We start from the raw sequence: 17,688 nt of genomic DNA on the forward strand, positions 1-17,688 counted from the left end.
TCCATGGCTAGCTGTGAACCCCCGCTGAGTCAGGGGTGGGGTTATTGGGCCACAGAGTTTGCGTGTAGGGAAACATGCCCACTGAGGATGTCTGGGGAAATCCCAGACTCTCTTGAACCCAAGGCGCAGGTGGGACTGGGACCTGACTACGATGCAAGTACTTTACTGTGCAACAAAAGAAAAGATCGTTTAGCCTCCCAGAGCAAACTAAGCGCTATGCTCTCCTTGCCTTTTGAAAATTCCCCCTGACCCTGAGAAAAGTGGGTCCCAGGAGGTCCCTTCTCCTCCACCAGCACCTGCCTCCAAATCCCCCTCAGGACTCCCAAGGAGACACGAGGCAGACCAAGTCCCTCAGCTCCTTGGACCCAGCCTCCTTCAAATGCCTGCCTCTGCTGCTGCTGGGGGGACCCAAATCCCATCTCTGAGCTTCTCTGCTTGCTGGGGCTAAAGGCAGGTGAGAACTTTGCACAGAGCCGTTTCTTGCTGCTGCCTTCCAAGGAGGAGCTGGGCAAAATATCCGGGGCAGCTGTGGTTCAAATCTGTTAGATGGGGGTGCTGAAGGGGTTAGGAGGGGCAGCGTGGAATAGGAAGGACTTATCTGGCAGGGTCCTTGCCCAGTGAAATTAGAGATCCAGAAAAGGCAGGTTTTAAGGAGGACTGGAAACTATTTGCAGAATGTTTAAAAAGCTATTGTAAACATATAAAGACACAAGTAGGATTTGAATAAGGAGCAGCAGTAAATGACGACTTTTGGAATAGTATGGTGAGGGCAGGGTGCAGAATAAGTTATCATATGCAGCAATATTAGAAAATACGGGGAACCACAGAAGGGAAGTCCAATGTCAGATGGAAATTATGGCGGAATTAAAGAGGTATATACATTAAAGTTCAACCTATTGAAAGATTACAAATGATTATTTTTTTGAAAAAGCAACAACAGATTGCTTTCAGGTGGACCCTCCTCAAAGAAACACAGAAGTGTTTTCGTACACCTTTGAGCATCTGCTGTGCCATTCCTGTTAAAGTCAGATTAACAGAACATGAATGTCAAAGGGAAGGAGAGATTTGACAGCCGAATGAGTTCTCTGGACAACATGTGTATTATTTATTTATTATTTGTTAGCACACACAAAGCTTCCTTGTTCAGGGTGGGCAGGAGAGGAGACCCACCAGACAGACCCACTACAAGGCTGCAGGGTTTCCACATTCTGGCTTAACTCTGTGTTGACTCTGCTGTCTTCGTAAATGCAGGAAGCACAATACAAAAGAATACCCAACTTTGTTTAAAAAATCTCCTATGAAAGAGAGTCCACCGAGGGGATCTGTCGAACAGCTCTTGGCCTCAGAAAATTATTTCTAATGCTTCTCATCTTCCTCAGGATTTGTTCCGGATCCCAGTAGATTTTCTTCCCTGTGAACTGTCTTCCATCCAGCGCCTGCTGGAGAGGGAACGGATTCCTGATTACATCCACCACAGCTACCAGGAAGCCCTTCCAAGGCCCCAGATGCTGCCAGCCAACCACAGCTCCTTGCCCCCCACCACCTACATCTTGACTGGCATCCCAGGGATGGAGGCCTTTCACATCTGGATCTCCATCCCCTTCTGCCTGATGTACATTGTGGCTCTGGTGGGGAATAGCACTCTGTTGTTCATCATCTTCACAGAGCGCAGCCTCCACCAGCCCATGTACTTCTTCCTCTCCATGCTGGCTGTCACTGACTTGCTTCTGTCCACCTCCACCGCTCCCAAAATGCTGGCCATCTTCTGGTTCAAGGCCGGGGAGATCTCCTTCAAAGGTTGCCTAGCCCAAATGTTCTTCATCCACAGCATCTTCATCGCTGAGTCGGCCATCCTCATGGCCATGGCCTTCGACCGCTACATTGCCATCTGCGACCCACTGCGCTACACCACCTTGCTGACCAATTCAGTCATCCGGAGAATTGGGCTGGCTGCCATGGTCCGAAGCTTCTGCGTGATTTTCCCGGTCATCTTCCTCGTCAAGCGCTTGACGTTCTGCCAACGCAACATCCTTCCCCACACGTACTGCGAGCACATGGGCATCGCCCGGCTGGCTTGCTCCGACATCACGGTCAACATCTGGTATGGCTTCATGGTGGCCATCTTGGCCATCGGTGTGGACACCTTGCTGATAGCAGCATCGTACGGTCTGATCTTGAGGGCTGTGTTTCGGCTCTCCTCCAAAGACGCTCGCCTGAAGGCACTCAGCACCTGCGGCTCCCACCTCTGCGTCATCCTCATGTTCTACACACCTGCATTCTTCTCCTTCTTTGCCCATCGCTTTGGCCACCACATCCCAGGCTATGTTCACATCCTACTGGCCAACTTGTATGTCCTCATCCCTCCCATGCTGAACCCCATTGTTTATGGGGTAAAGACCAAGGAGATCCTGCGGAGAGTCACCAGCTTGTTCCACCAATGTTTCAACAGACCAGTTACCTAAAAGCAGCTCCCCATTCACTGACAAGGAAAGTTGAAGGGATGGAGGGCGATCCCTAGAATGAAGGGAGAGAAGTTTCCATCTGATGTATTCATCTACATTTTTTAATATACCAAGAGTAACCAAAGCAGTGCTGAGTTCAGCACCCTGAGCTAGGCTGTTGTCTTGCCAAATGCAGATGGTTCTTTTGATGAGATTCAGAAGCAATACAAACACAAGCGAGATTAAAGATTTTATTCTAAACAACAAGCATTATATACATTACCAAGGAAGCACTTTGATCTGCCACTGGGAAGCCATCAAGAAGTGGTGAATGGACCCCAGGTGGACTCAGGATGCATGAGCTTCTGAGAGCTATGCCCCCAAACCATTTGATTTACAGATAGCTAACTTGTTAGCCTACGTGCCTCGCCCAACTAGCTAGCGCAGATGATTCCTTAACTAGCCACCTCTCCAATGTCTCACTTCAAAGAAGGAAAGTGCCCAACACTATTACTTCCTTCCACAAACCAGGGCATTAAAAGGCTATTCTCAGCCATCAAAGAGCAGAACAAGAGACAGAGAGGGGAGGTAAAGAGAGGCAGGAAGAGACGACCATGTCAGATCACTAAACTCCTCGAAATACAAAAATCTTCCAGAAAAGATTGCCCCTACCGTCGTCTTCTGCATGTGCCTTCTGCAGAATGCATCGAGAATTGTACAGATGAGCTGCTAGGGCTGTGTGTGTGCGCGTGTGTGTGTGTTTTGGAAGACGTCTGTGTGTGAATTTGTTTTATGTGTGTAGATCAGTGCACCAATGCACAGTCTTCACAGTAGGGCTCTTTTCCGATGGTATGAAGTAGTCACGACAAACCAGTAGATTCCTATCTGCTGCAGCCTTCATCCGCCTTCAAAGCCGTTGTAACATACCACTTGTTATCACCCACCTGTTCTGCCTTTGAGGACTTCTTGGATCATTCTTTGTCTAGCTCCTTCTCTTTGACCTTACCACCTTGGGTGACCCTGCTAGGAGTACGAGATTCCCGATGGCTTCACTCACAAGGGTCATAGGAACATGCAAGCCCACTCACCACGACAAGGTGATGATCCAGCGAGTGCAGATGCCTGATGATCATCTTCCAAAGCAGAACTTAAAAGCAGAAAGCGTAATGCTGGTGGTCAACAAAAGAGGTTTAAAGACTGCCTCAAGGCAAATCTAAAAAAAATGTAATATAAACACTGACAACTGGGAAACACGGGCCTGTGAGCGTTCCAGTTGGAGAACAGCCTTGACCAAAGGTGCCATGGACTTTGAAGATGCTCAAACTCAGAATGCAAGGGAGAAATGTGCTAAGAGGAAGGCACGCTTGGCAAACCCTCACCGGGATCAACTCCCACCCAGAAACCGATGTCCCCCCTGTGGAAGGACATGTGGATCCAGAATTGGCCTCCACAGACACTTACAGACTCATTGTTAAAACCATGTTTTAACTTGGCTACGAGGGGCCGCCAAAGAAGAAAGAAGAGGAAGAAGAAGATGATGAAGAAGAAGAAGTGTGTGTGTGTGTGTGTGTGTGTGTGTGTGTGTTAGAGAGAGAGAGAGAGAGAGAGAGAGAGAAAGATGTAGCATTTATTTTGTGCCAGTAATATGATATTTGGTGCAGTGCAGTGAGGAAGGTCTTCTCCAGAGGATGGAAAGGTAAGGATTGTGTAGGATGAGGGAACTCATGGAACCATAGAATTGCAGAGTTGGAAGAGACCACAAGTGTTGTCTATTCCAACCCCCTGGAATGCAGGAATCTTTTCTGCAGCTCATCAGGCACAGGAAACGGTTTGGAAAAGGAGAGAAGTGTATTCTGTTTATCTAGCTCACTATCCCTCCGCCTTTGGAATGTTATCACCACCCATTGTCGGGGGGGGGGGGGGGAATCAATAGAAGTGCAATATTCAAATTCTAACCCTAAAACAATCCACACCAAGCGTGACCCATATAATGCTATCATAGAGCAGCATAAAATCACTATAAAGTATTCTATCATATTGGAACTGTGTGTGAAAAAATAGTAGAAATAATAATACAATGAGTCTACTCGGAAGTCAAATATATTTATTTTGTTTTGTTTTGTTTCCTTCTTTTTTTTCTTTCTTCCCCCCTTCCCCCCTTTTCTTCTTCCTTTTCTCTTTTCTTTTTTTGTGCCTCCTTTTTTAGCCTTTCTCTTTTTGATTTGTTAAGAAAGAGATAAAGAGAAAAAAGTGTAATATGAAAACTTCAGTAAGTTAAGTGATGTTCTGTAATTTTTTCTATCACTATTTGTATATTGTTAAAATCGGTTAATTGTAATGAATTGATGTAACAATTACTGTGGTTTTTCCCTTTGTTTTTCTAAATAAAGTTTTCTTTTTTTAAAAAAAAAATCACTATAAAAAGCTTTAAAATCCGAAGGGGAGAGTAAAAGAGGGCTGCTGCTTTTTAAGCTGAAATGCATGAAAATATGAGAGTTTCTGAAAAGCCTAGGAGAACAAAAGCTCCCCACCAGGCCCCAAACAGATTCCAGCACATACACCAGGAGAGCCGAACTAAGTATTTTGTGACTTGAACCGCTGGACGGTGGAACAGACCATAGCTGTCAACCTTTCCCTTTTCTTGCGAGGAATCCTATTCGGAATAAGGGAATTTCCCTTAAAAAAAGGAAAAAGTTGACAGCTATGGAACAGACTCATCCAGAAGGCGGCAGACTCTCCTTCCTTAGAGGTCTATAAGCAGAGGTTGGGATGGCCATCTGTCAGAGATTCCTTAGCTGTGATTCCTGCATTGCAGGGGGTCAGAAGAGAGGACCTTTGGGGACGCCTTCCAACTCTTCAATTCTATGAAGTGGTAACTCTAGGTCCTGGCCTCGGGTGGCCTTGCCTCAGAGCAGAAGTCCTGTCCCTTCCAGAGGGGACCTGAGGGCTGAGATCCCTCCTGGAGGCTCCTTCTGCCAGCTACCAAGAGCTTTGCGGGTGGTGGCGACATCATTGCTGACATCACTGGTGATGTCACAGTACCCCCCCCCCACTCCTTGATGTACCTGCGGTGTGGAGAGCAGCTCCTTCGCTCAGGAGGAGGGAGGGAGGGAGGGAGGGGAGAGAAGAAGGTCCAGGGAGGGAGCACCATCAGGCTTGCCATACCCCAGCGCCAGTGTATGGGGCAGCCAGCTGCTCTCCTAAAGGACCACAACCCAGTGGCTGTCTTAACTTAGTCCTCCAGGTGACTTAAGCAGCGCCGTCCTTCCCCAGGCACCTTCTCTGCCTAGCGAGACACCTCTGCCCCGCTTCTCCCATGCAAGCCCCTCTTCCTCCTCCTCTTCCTCCTCCGTGCATCATGGAAACCATGGACAAAGACCCGGAAGGGCCCCCAGAGGCCTGCCCCATCCTCGCCTCCAACCCCAACTTCATCTGCATCACGGCAAAGTCCCCCAAGACCAGCGCCCAGTTCCTGCTCCCAGAGCTCAGCACCATCCAGCAGTTCAAGGAGGAGCTTGCCAAGCACTTCTCCTGCGACACCAGCCAGCTGGTGCTGGTCTACTTTGGGAGGATCCTGAAGGACAAGGACACGCTCCGCCACTGCGGGATCACGGATGGGATGACTGTACACCTGGTGATCAGGACTCTCAAAAGGGACCTGGAAGACCCTCCTCAGTCTCCCTATATTCCCGGGACTATGCCACCTGCCCTGACACCATCTGGGGGCAGCCTTCCTTCCCCGGCTTTCAGCTCGAGCTTGCGGGGCTCCTGGGGGTCCCTTGAGGCAGCCCCCTCCAGCTCCGAGTGGCAGCTGGTGCCCACCTCAGAGATGATTGTCGAGAAGGTCCGGCAGGTGATCCTGGCCAACCCAGAGATCCAGCAGCTGGCCCAGCAAGTCCCGGCCATCAGACACATACTCAACAATATGGACATCATGAGGGTGATCCTGGACAAGATGATGGAGATTGTGGACCTGGCAAAGAACCCAGAGATGTTCCAGGACCTGAAGGCTCCAGACCAAGCCTTGATCAGCCTCCACGGCAGCATCCCTGGAGGGGACAACCCCCTAAGGCAGCTGAACAGTGAGCTACCAGAACCAGGGCTGAACGCCATCCAGGAGCTCTTCGCCTCCACCCTGGGGAGGAGCCATGGGTCCCAGCTGGAGAGCCTGGATCGTGTGGGCTCTCTGCCCCTTTGCCACAGCTCCCACAGCACCCACAGCACCTGCAGCGAGGAGAGCACTGCTGCCTTCAGCAGCCTGGCTCCCCCTCCAGGGCAAAGCTCCTCCATGCCCAACCTGCCGCCCACGTCCGGGGCTGGGGCGTTTGACCTGGGCAGCCTCCCACCACCGGATGCCAGCGAGATCCCGAAGCTGATTGTCAACCTCTGCAACGCTTACACCAAACGCATGATCTTCTCCCTCATGCAGAGCGCCCTGCGGGCTGCAGAAAGGCCTCCGGTGGCCCAACAAGAGCAGGCACAGCAGCAGGTCCTCCACTTCTCCCAGCAGATGCAGAGCCCAGAGATGGTGGCCGCCATGTCCAACCCCAAAGCCATCCAGGCCTGGGTGCAGATGGAACAAGGGCTCCAGGCGCTGATGGCCGAGGCACCTGTGCTGGTTCCCTGGTTCATGCTGCGCTTGAGAGGCTACTCCACGGGGGTGAGCCCCTGGGTCAATGGCTACCCCTGCCCGGGGTCGGCCACTTCTGAATAAGACCACCCAACTCCTGGGCAAGCTTCAAATCTTCTCCCTCCCAAGAATAAACTTGCTGCGCCACCACAAAGCCCAGACAGACCCTTTGCCCACGGACAAGAGGAGGGAAGGGGTCCCCTTCTTGCTGAATAGTTGGGGGGCCACCGGAGGCTGTTCTGACTGTGAGGGCGATGAAAAGGTCTCCTCTGGCAGGCTGGGGCTTCTGAAATGGGTTGACTTTAATGTCCACGCAATGTAATAAACAAAAGCCAACAGTCTTACTGCTCTCCTATTTATTTATTTTATTTGGAACCATTAATCAATTAATTTGCTGCATTTGCATCCCATCTTTTTTCTCTGCAGAATTCAAGGTGGTCACATGGTTCTCCCAGTTAAGAGTGGTGGACTCATAATCTGGGGAACCAGGTTCGCGTCTCTGCTCCTCCACATGCAGCTGCTGGGTGACCTTGGGCTAGTCACACTTCTCTGAAGTCTCTCAGCCTCACTCACGTCACAGAGTGTTTGTGGTGGGGGAGGAAGGGAAAGGAGATTGTGAGCCGCTTTGAGACTCCTTAAAGGTAAAGGTACCCCTGACCGTTAGGTCCAGTCGTGGACGACTCTGGGGTTGCGCACTCATCTGACTCTATTAGCCAAGGGAGCCAGCATTTCTCCACAGACAGCTTCTGGGTCATGTGGCCGTCATGACTAAACTGCTTTCGGCGAACCAGAGCAGTGCACAGAAACACCTTCGGGTAGTGATAAAGCGGGATATCAAATCCAAACTACTCTTCTTCTTCTTCTTCTTCTTCTTCTTCTTCTTCTTCTTCTTCTTCTTCTTCTTCTTCTTCTTCATTTAATCCCCACAACAAGCCTGTGAGGTAGGTTAGGCTGAGAGGCAGCGGCTCTCACCTCCTGGTGAAGTTCATGGCAGAGTGGGTGCATTTGAACCCTGCTCTCCCAGGTCCTAGACCAGCACTCTAACCACTGCACCACCCTGGTTCTCCTGAGAGGAGAAAGGGTTAAGCACACCCTCCCTCGCCATTGCACTCTCGGTCATGTCTGTGTCCCCACTTGCCGACAATTTAGGAGTGAGGGAGCAAAGGAGGAGGGAGTGATAAGGTCACAATGATATTTGGAAAGGGAAGAGTTGGGGTGACAGAGCCAATTCCTACAAAGGAGAGGCAGGCCATGAAGAGGGGAACACAGAGACCAATTTGGGAAATGACTATATAGTTCTTAACAGGCTAAAAAGCAATGCCATGGGCCATCCACTCTTTGGGACATTGCACCTTTAAAAGGTGGATCTTCTGAGTTCTAGAGGGGATGGAAGCCCAAAAGGGAAAACCTAAGAGGAGGATGTTTTGTTCCTGATGCTGTGCAGATGCCACAGAAAAAGCAAACAAAGGGGTGGCTATGCTACAATAAATGTGCTGTCTGGGGAAGCAGGCTGGCTGGTTTATTTCAACGTGGTTCCCATCTTCCTTCTGCTGTTCTGTGCTTCAGATGAAGTTGGCTGCTGCCTAGACAACCTTATGCTAGAACCAGGTCCACATGGAGCCAAACCACCCACTCATCCTCACATCATCACTTGTGGGTTTCCATGTGTTCCAGGCCTGCTCTGCAAGGCTGCTGTGGAGACGGTAAAGGTACCCCTGACCGTTAGGTCCAGTCATTGCCGACTCTGGGGTTGCGGCGCTCATCTCGCTTTATTGTCTGAGGGAGCCAGCGAACAGCTTCCGGGTCATGTGGCCGGCATGACTAAGCCGCTTCTGGCGAACAAGAGCTGCGCATGGAAACGCTGTTTACCTTCCCGCCAGAGCTGTACCTATTTATCTACTTACACTTTGACATGCATTTGAACTTCTATTCTGTTTTTAAAGTTCTGTTGAAAGCTGCCCAGAATGGGTGGGGTATGTATGTATGTATGTATGTATGTATGTATGAATGAATGAATAAATAAATAAATGCCTATCTTCTCCAGGACTTCTTGCGGACAGTTGGCTCCTGGTGCTACCCAACCCTAACACTTCCATTAGAACTGACTTCCAAACTATTGGGAGTCTTGACTTTTCCTAGGTGTAAATCCCACTGCTGTTGATCATGCAAGAGGCCAAAGCTTGCTGGATCAGGCCAAAGAGGGTCCATCTAGCTTGCTGTCCTGTTTTCACACTGGCAACCCAATGCCCCCGATGGGAAGCTCAAGAAGTGTGACTAGCCCAGGGTCACCCAGCAGCTGCATGTGGAGGAGCGGGGAAGCAAACCCGGTTCACCAGATTATGAGTCCACCGCTCTTAACCACTACACCACACTGGCTCTTCTTCCTAGAATTCAAAGAAAGAAGGGGATCTCTGAACGTGACATTGTGGTATCTCTGAAACCTCTTTGGGAAGGGTTGTTATTGAAAACTTGTGTGTAAATGTATTAAATCCGCAGCCACTTGGTGCCAATAGGGTGAGACTTTGGGGGCAGATATCCAGTGCCCCCTTCAACAGAACGAGGAGGAGGGAAGTGCAATCAGACCTGCACCAGCAGCTGGTACTTTGAGGAGGCTGAGGCAGACACGGACCATCATTGTCCTCCCCGAGATTGACCTTTTGCTGCTGCCAGCCTCCTCTGGAGTAAAGACATGGGAGCCAGCTGCATGCCCTCCCCTCTGAACTGCATTTAAGCCAGGCTCCTTGCAGAGCAGCAAGGCCAGTACCAGAAACTTTATTGTTGGTTAATTTACATTTTCACTTTGTATTTGTGTCCTTAAGCTTAATGGGCTGGGGTTTTATTTTGTTTTAATTGAATTGAATTTATTCTGTGTTTGCTAAATAGTTGACTTTTGTTATTTTGAACTTACTGGCGTGTTCTGCATTTCGTACGTTTGTATTCCCAGTGTTCTCCATTTTGATGTTAGGGGTGCTTTCTGCCAGCCCCTTTGGGCACAACACATTGTGGGAAAACGGCATGTAGTAGTAGTAGTAGTAGTAGTAGTAGTAGTAGTAGTAGTAATAATAATAATAATAATAATAATAATAATAATAATAATAAATTTATTTATACCCCGCCCTTCCCAGCCAAGACCGGGCTCAGGGTGCCTAACACCAAATATAAAAACAATTGATTGAAATACAGCTTGAAAAACAAGATTAAAATACATTAAAACATTAAAATGCAGCCTCACTTCAGTGGAAACTCACTCAAAAACTTTTTGGGGGATAAAAATGTCAAGTCTTCTCCAAGGCTAACTATCCAGACTGGTCCTACATGGGCCAGAAAAAAGCCAGGGAAGTCCCCAAATAGGAGTTCCAACACAGAGGAGAAAGGAAAAAAGAAAGAGGGGGACGGAATCAAATTGATTCCAAGCCAAAGGCCAGGCGGAATGTGTAAGTAAAAGCAAGCAATCCAACAAGACTAGCAGAGGTTGCCTGGCCTAATAGGCAAATTCCTAAGAACAGAAGAGGAGTGCTGCTCTTCTCACAGCGTCCTCAAAGCACCCCGTTCTCACAGTGACCTCTCAGAGCCCCGTGGAAAACCTGCAAGCAAAACTCCAGCACAAGCAAAGCAGCACTCTCCCCTTCTGTGGCTTCCAGCAACTGGGATCCAGAAAGATTGCTGCCTTCAAATGTGGAGGACAGAGCACAGCCATCTTGGATGGTCGCCATTGATAGCCCTCAACTCCTCCACGAATTCATCTAACCCTCTTTTAAAGCCATCCAGGTTGATTGCCACCACTGCCTCCTGTGGCAATGAGTTCCACAGTTTAAATCTGTGCTGCTTTTATCTGTCCTGAATCTTCCAACATCCAGGTCATTAGATGTCATTGAATTTAGCAATGAAAGGAATGGCAAGACAAACTGTTAGGGTATATTGAACTGGCTAGATTAACAGAGCAATGAGAGATCACACTAGACAAGAGTTTCAAAAGGCATGGGGAAATTGCAGAGAATACTTCGCAAAACAGTGCCCTAAAATACATACCTGGACTTGTTTCCATTAATGTCTGCAGGAGACTTTGTGGATATTTAAGTTATAATTAGAAAAAATCTTAATAATTATTCATAAAGGAAACAGTTTATAGAAGAGTGACTAGTGGGGTGCCACAGGGTTCTGTCTTGGGCCCGGTCTTATTCAACATCTTTATCAACGACCTGGATGATGGACTCAAGGGCATCCTGATCAAATTTGCAGATGACACCAAACTGGGAGGGGTGGCTAACACCCCAGAGGACAGGATCACACTTCGAAACGACCTTGACAGATTAGAGAACTGGGCCAAAAAAACAAGATGAATTTTAACAGGGAGAAATGTAAAGTATTGCACTTGGGCAAAAAAAATGAGAGGCACAAATACAAGATGGGTGACACCTGGCTTGAGAGCAGTACATGTGAAAAGGATCTAGGAGTCTTGGTTGACCACAAACTTGACATGAGCCAACAGTGTGACGCAGCAGCTAAAAAAGCCAATGCAATTCTGGGCTGCATCAATAGGAGTATAGCATCTAGATCAAGGGAAGTAATAGTGCCACTGTATTCTGCTCTGGTCAGACCTCACCTGGAGTACTGTGTCCAGTTCTGGGCACCACAGTTCAAGAAGGACACTGAAAACTGGAACGTGTCCAGAGGAGGGCAACCAAAATGGTCAAAGGCCTGGAAACGATGCCTTATGAGGAACGGCTAAGGGAGCTGGGCATGTTTAGCCTGGAGAAGAGGAGGTTAAGGGGTGATATGATAGCCATGTTCAAATATATAAAAGGATGTCACATAGAGGAGGGAGAAAGGTTGTTTTCTGCTGCTCCAGAGAAGCGGACACGGAGCAATGGATCCAAACTACAAGAAAGAAGATTCCACCTAAACATTAGGAAGAACTTCCTGACAGTAAGAGCTGTTCGACAGTGGAATTTGCTGCCAAGGAGTGTGGTGGAGTCTCCTTCTTTGGAGGTCTTTAAGCAGAGGCTTGACAACCATATGCCAGGAGTGCTCTGATGGTGTTTCCTGCTTGGCAGGGGGTTGGACTCGATGGCCCTTGGGGTCTCTTCCAACTCTATGATTCTATGATTCTATGATTCTAAGTAAATAAGGAAGCCAGATACAGGATAATGGAAGTCTTTTATTTGGTTGTATTGTTTGTATTGTTGTATGTTATGCTTGGGCTTACCGATCAGAAGGTCGGTGGTTCGAATCCCCGCAACGGGGTGAGCTCCTGTTGTTCGGTCCCTGCTCCTGCCCACCTAGCAATTCGAAAGCACATCAAAGTGCAAGTAGATAAACAGGTACCGCTCCGGCGGGAAGGTAAACAGCGTTTCCGTGTGCTGCTCTGATTCGCCAGAAGTGGCTTAGTTATGCTGGCCACATGACCCGGAAGTTGTCTGCGGACAAACACCAGCTCCCTCGGCCAGTAAAGCAAGATGAGTGCCGCAACCCCAGAGTCATCTGTGACTGGACTTAACAGTCAGGGGTCCCTTTACCTTTACCTTTATGTTATGCCTATTGTATGTTATGTTCACGTTTAATGAGGGTGGATTTCTCTATTGGGGGGTGGGGGGTCTATGTTATATTGTAAATAAAATTCCCAATAACATTTTTTAAAAAGAAACTTTTTTGCAACGAAAGCACACTCCCCCCCCCCCGTCACTCCAGTTAAGTGCACCACTGCACTCCCCTTTATTGGGGAGGGGGCACCCATGGAGGCCTGGCCCACCAGGGCCTCCCCTCCTGGTTCTCTGTGAGGTCAGCGGTGACCTCACAGTCCAGGCAGCTTCACAGAGAGGCCATGTCTTCTGGCAGCAGCAGAGGGGAGAAGAGGAAAATGAAGGTGCCTGCCAGGTTGTGAGCAAGCGGAAGAGGAAGGCAACATCTCGCTGTTATGTGCGCTCTGGCCTTGGCTAGTGTTGAGACAAAGGGGGGCAGCAGCAGACCACTGGCCCCTTCCCACCTCTCGCGTCCTCTACGGGAACAAGTGGCGGCGGCAGCAGCAGCAGCAGCATCGCCGCCACACCGGAAGGAAAAGAAGACGTCCCGCTTTCCTCCTTCTCCCTGAACCTCTGCTCCTCAGCAGCCATGTCCGAGAGCAAAAAGCCCCATGGGACTGCCGCTGGCACCCGCGTCATCAAGGTGACCGTCAAGACCCTCAAGCGCAAGGAGCACTTTGAGGTGGTTGAGAGCACCCTGGTGCAGGACTTCAAAAAGCTCATCTCTGAGCGCTTCAAGATGCCCCTGGAGCAGCTGTCGCTGATCTTTGCCGGCGAGATCCTCAAGGACCAGGACACTCTGGCGCAGCACAAGATTGTCAGTGGGTCCAAGGTGCACCTCTTCATCAAGTCGCAGAGGAGGCTGTCGGGGAACCCTGTGCCCTCCCCGGGAAACACCGGCCCCGCTGCCTTCCTGCCCGTGCCACCCACAAGCATGTTGCTCTCCAGCGAGGCCTCCTCGGAGCACAGCCTTGACCTGTCCGAGTGGAGCAACCAGCCGGAAGAGCTGATGGCTTCATGCCACAAGCTGGTTGCGCAGACCATGGAGAACCTCTTGCTGCAGATGGTCACTCTGAACCTGGATGCCTCCACCTTGAACAACAACCCGCTTCTCTTGGGCTTCCTTGTTGGCGTCACTGGCATGAACGTTCTGGGCCTGAGCTCCATGGACGTGTCTGACATTGTGGGCGAGGCCCACGAACAGGACATGACCCGGCAGGAGCTCATCAGCGAGGTGATGCAGCATCCTTTCATGCAGAACCTCTTTGGTGACACCGAGCAGGTCAGGCAGATGATCATGTCCGTCCCGCAGATGCAGCAGCTGGCTGAGCAGAACCCTGAGATCAACCATATCCTCAACAACTCCGAGTTCCTGCGGGAGATGATCGACGTGGCCACCAGCCCGGCGGTGATGGACGAGATCATCAGGAACCACGACCGAGCCCTGAGCAACCTCGAAAGCATCCCAGGTGGGTACAGTGCCTTGCAGCAGCTCTACAACGACATAGAGGCCCCCATGCTGAACGCAGTCCAAGCCCAGTTCCAGGGCAACACGTTTGCCCCGTCAGAGAACAAGCCCCCTTCTGGGGGGATCAGCCCTCTGGCCCGGACAGAAAACAGAGAGCCCCTGCCAAATCCCTGGGCTCCTCAGTCCAACAACAGTGGTGGCGACAATTTCTGCAACAGTGACCTCAATGGTACCAATAATGATGCTGGTCAGGGCTACATCCTGCTTGCTTTAGGCCCGGGAGTCCAGCCTGAGCTGAGCAAGTCCGAAAGCATCCAGAACATGGTTCACCAACTCACAGAGAACCTGGAGTTCATGCAGAACATGTCCAATGCCCTCTCGAAACCTGATGGGCCTACCCAGTTATTCCTCAGCCATTGCAACTCCCCCGAGAGTAACGATGCTTCTCTGCCTCAAGGGTGGGTGCAGCAGCTCCCTGCAAAACTGGAGAGGTCAGAGGCCGCTGCACTGCTGACCAACCCCAGAGCGGTCCAGGCTCTCCTCCAGCTGCAGATGAGCCTGCTGACCCTGACAAGAGAAGTGCCCGATTTCCTCCAAGCCTTGACGGACCCAGACGTTGAGCCCGAGAGCATGGAAGACTCTGACGAGGGAGAGAGCCCGTCCTCGGAAGCAGGGAGCCTCATCTCGGCTGACGAAAGCCTGGAGTTAGAAAGCAGTGAATCCAAAGCAGAAGAAAGAAGACGGGGACGACGAAGAAGAAGAAGAAGAGGAGGAAGAGAGGAGGAGGAGGAGGAGGAGGAAGACGAAGAAATGGATCAGCAAGCTCCAGTGGTCCTCTATCAGATGCAGCTGCAGCAGCTCCAGATGATGGGCTTCCAGAACCAGGAACTGAACCTGCAAGCTTTAATTGACACAGATGGAGATATTGGTGCAGCGGTTGAAAAGCTTACGAACTCTCGTGCATCCTAGCAACAGATTTACCTTTGCCTCTTGTAGGGTCACCTGACACACTAAAGTCAGCATGGTGGATATTACAATGGCCTTGCCTCAGTGTTCCTTTACTCAGGCTGGGTTTTCTTAGGGGTGAGGTGGCTCTGCTTATAAGAGTCAGGGAAGGAAGACCTTACATTAAAAACCATCCTCAGCAGATGCCTGAAAGCCACTGAGGAAGTAGGTGTGTGTTGCGTCATCACCTTCGGGGCCCTTTCTGGCTCCCTCAGTCTTAGGGGGAACAGAGGAGTCCACCCTAGCTGGGTCCGCCCTAGCTGTCCAGAAAGCCCTTAGCCCCTCTTGGTCTCTTGCTGGCCTCCTGGAACTTCATTGACAATGCTGGAGGGATTTTTGGCAGAGGAGCTGCCTTGACCCAGGATGTCCTCCAGCACTTCAGGACTCCAACTGGGAAGCTGTTGTGCTGGTCTCAGCCAAAGCTCTGGAGCTGCTTCTAGCCTTCTCTTTCTCTCTCCTTCTGGTTGGCTTATATCTTTCTGTCACAGAGCATTAAGATACCCAGGACCAAGAGTTTCAGTGGGCCTAGTGGGCAAGGGCTTCAGTTCCTTTCGCCCACATCCCTTTGGGTGGCCGTGTGGGTGGGCACACAAAGCTGCTGAAGTGAGCAGCTTAGCTCCCTCAGAAGTCTTAGTTTGCTGGTGCCTTTTCCATGCTGCAAAACTTCCCGCTTGTGCAGACACTCTGCGGGGTCTCGGGACTGGGTGGGGAGCTCAGCGCCAACCAGGGTCTGCACTTTGAACATCTTCTCATGAAAGGGGGGTGGGCATATCCTGTGGGCAAGTCCCTCTCGGGTCAGCATCTCTGCACAGAAAGAAAAGCCCCCAACAATTCACAGGAAGGTGTCTGGGCCCCCATCTGGGCTCCTGTGATGCTCCATCAAAGGCAGAACCAGCAGATCCAAGCTATGCTTGAAGGAGGCTTTTGATAAACTGGAGCGGCCTTACTGGGAGCACCACTGCTTTCTCTTGCAGTAGATAATTCCTGGGTACCAGATTGGTCGTCTTAATCTGCTTTTTCGCTTTGGACTGTAGGCAACCATGTGGCGTCAATCCTCAAGTTGCACAACAGGTCAGAGCACACGTGAGTGTGCCACAGGCAGTAAAGTGGTGCTTATTTTCCACAGAAAAGGATGCTGGTCCAGATGAGCTATTGGCCTGATCCAACACAACTCTGCTTATGGGGAAGGTCTGTAGCTCAGTGGTAGAACATCTGCCCCTGCAGAAGGTCCCAGGTTCAGTGCCCGGCACCTTCAGGTTAGGCTTGGGAGAGAGACTCCTATATGAAATCGTAGAGAGTATATGCCAGCCAGTGCAGACAATAATGAGCTAGAGGGACCTACTGGTCTGGGTCAGTATAAAGTAACTTCCTATATCCCTATGGATCAGGTCAATGGCCCATCTAGTCCAGCATCCTGTTCTCACAGTGGCCAGCCAGATACCTGCAAGAAACCCACATTCAGGAGTCGGCCACAAGAGCCCTCTCCTTGCCTGGGGTTTCCAGCAACTGGCATTCAGAAGCATTGGTGCCTCCAACTCATAGTCATTGACAGCCCTCTGCTCCATGGATTTATTTTATTTTTTAGATAATATTTATTCAGAATTTTGAAGATTACAAAAAGAAAAAAGAAAAAAAGTAAAAAAGACAGAAAAAGTACAATCATTTTAAAAAACACAAAAAACACAGATTAAACCTTTACATAACTTTCTTCCTTTACTTATTTCCTTGACCTCCTCACACCTCCCATTTTTGTATTCTAATTAAAATTGCTATTTCAGCAAATCCTTCCAACCTTGTTCTTATCTTAATAATTTGATTTAATATATTGTAGTTTTACGTTCACTCTTTCGTCAATTCATTTTTACTTATTCCTTTATATCATTTCTACCAAAGCCATATACTGTAATTTTCTTTTTCCAACATCTTTCTAACAATCCTTTTCCAATCTTCTTCCACCGACTCTTCTCCTTGGCCCCGAATTCTGCCAGTCATCTCAGCCAATTCCATGTATTCCATCACCTTCGTCTGCCATTCTTCCCGGGTGGGTAGATCTTGTGTCCTCTGCTCCATGAATTTGACTAATCCTCTTTTAAAGCAACTAGGTTGGTGTCCATCTCTGCCTCCTGTGGCAGCCAAGTTCCATAGTTCAGCATGAAGAAGACCTTTATTTTGTCCTGAATCTCACAGCATCTCACTTTATTGGATGCCCATGTTTGCTATGTTAAGCAGCTGTCCCTGATGCCTGCCAGTTGCAGCCACTCCAGCGTCACGACCATTGCTCTGCAGTTCATCCTGGGCAATGGTGGGTCTCACACACATGCCATGTGTGGTGGTCCTATCCCTGCTTGCCTGCAGGCAGCCCTTCCACCCCGAAACGGCTGCTTCCCAGAAACAGTAGCCTATATAACAAAGATACAAACATGGGGGGACAGACCCTGCAACAAGCCCAGGTGCCAACGTTGTCTCCATATCCACTTAATAAACACACAAGACGTAACCGGCTATACTTTTGAATAAATAAGGTATACTATTCATTGTATCAAATTGTAGATTTCAATGGAAGTTTCATAAAGTTCAACGAAAAAAGCAGAAGACCCAGTTCATTCTATATCCCGTTCATGCATA

General features: G+C 49.6%; 3 protein-coding genes across 3 annotated transcripts; all 3 read left to right on the forward strand.

The window, feature by feature from the left end:
* Positions 1–1,505: 1,505 nt before the first annotated feature.
* On the forward strand, positions 1,506–2,462 carry LOC310842834 (olfactory receptor 52B2-like; the record flags this gene model as incomplete). Its single annotated transcript, XM_083734974.1, has 1 exon — positions 1,506–2,462. One exon carries the CDS (start codon positions 1,506–1,508, stop codon positions 2,460–2,462), a length of 957 nt encoding a protein of 318 aa, XP_083591100.1.
* Positions 2,463–5,537: 3,075 nt separating this feature from the next.
* LOC310843496 (ubiquilin-1-like) lies at positions 5,538–7,412 on the forward strand. Its single transcript, XM_083736984.1, has one exon. It carries the CDS (start codon positions 5,758–5,760, stop codon positions 7,153–7,155), a length of 1,398 nt encoding a protein of 465 aa, XP_083593110.1. The 5' UTR covers positions 5,538–5,757; the 3' UTR covers positions 7,156–7,412.
* Positions 7,413–12,861: 5,449 nt separating this feature from the next.
* LOC310843416 (ubiquilin-1-like) lies at positions 12,862–15,095 on the forward strand. Its single transcript, XM_083736779.1, has one exon. It carries the CDS (start codon positions 13,180–13,182, stop codon positions 15,025–15,027), a length of 1,848 nt encoding a protein of 615 aa, XP_083592905.1. The 5' UTR covers positions 12,862–13,179; the 3' UTR covers positions 15,028–15,095.
* The last annotated feature ends 2,593 nt before the right edge of the window (positions 15,096–17,688 follow it).

The sequence above is a fragment of the Podarcis gaigeae genome, assembly GCF_964106915.1.
Source record: "Podarcis gaigeae genome assembly, chromosome: 4".
NCBI lineage: Eukaryota > Metazoa > Chordata > Lepidosauria > Squamata > Lacertidae > Podarcis > Podarcis gaigeae.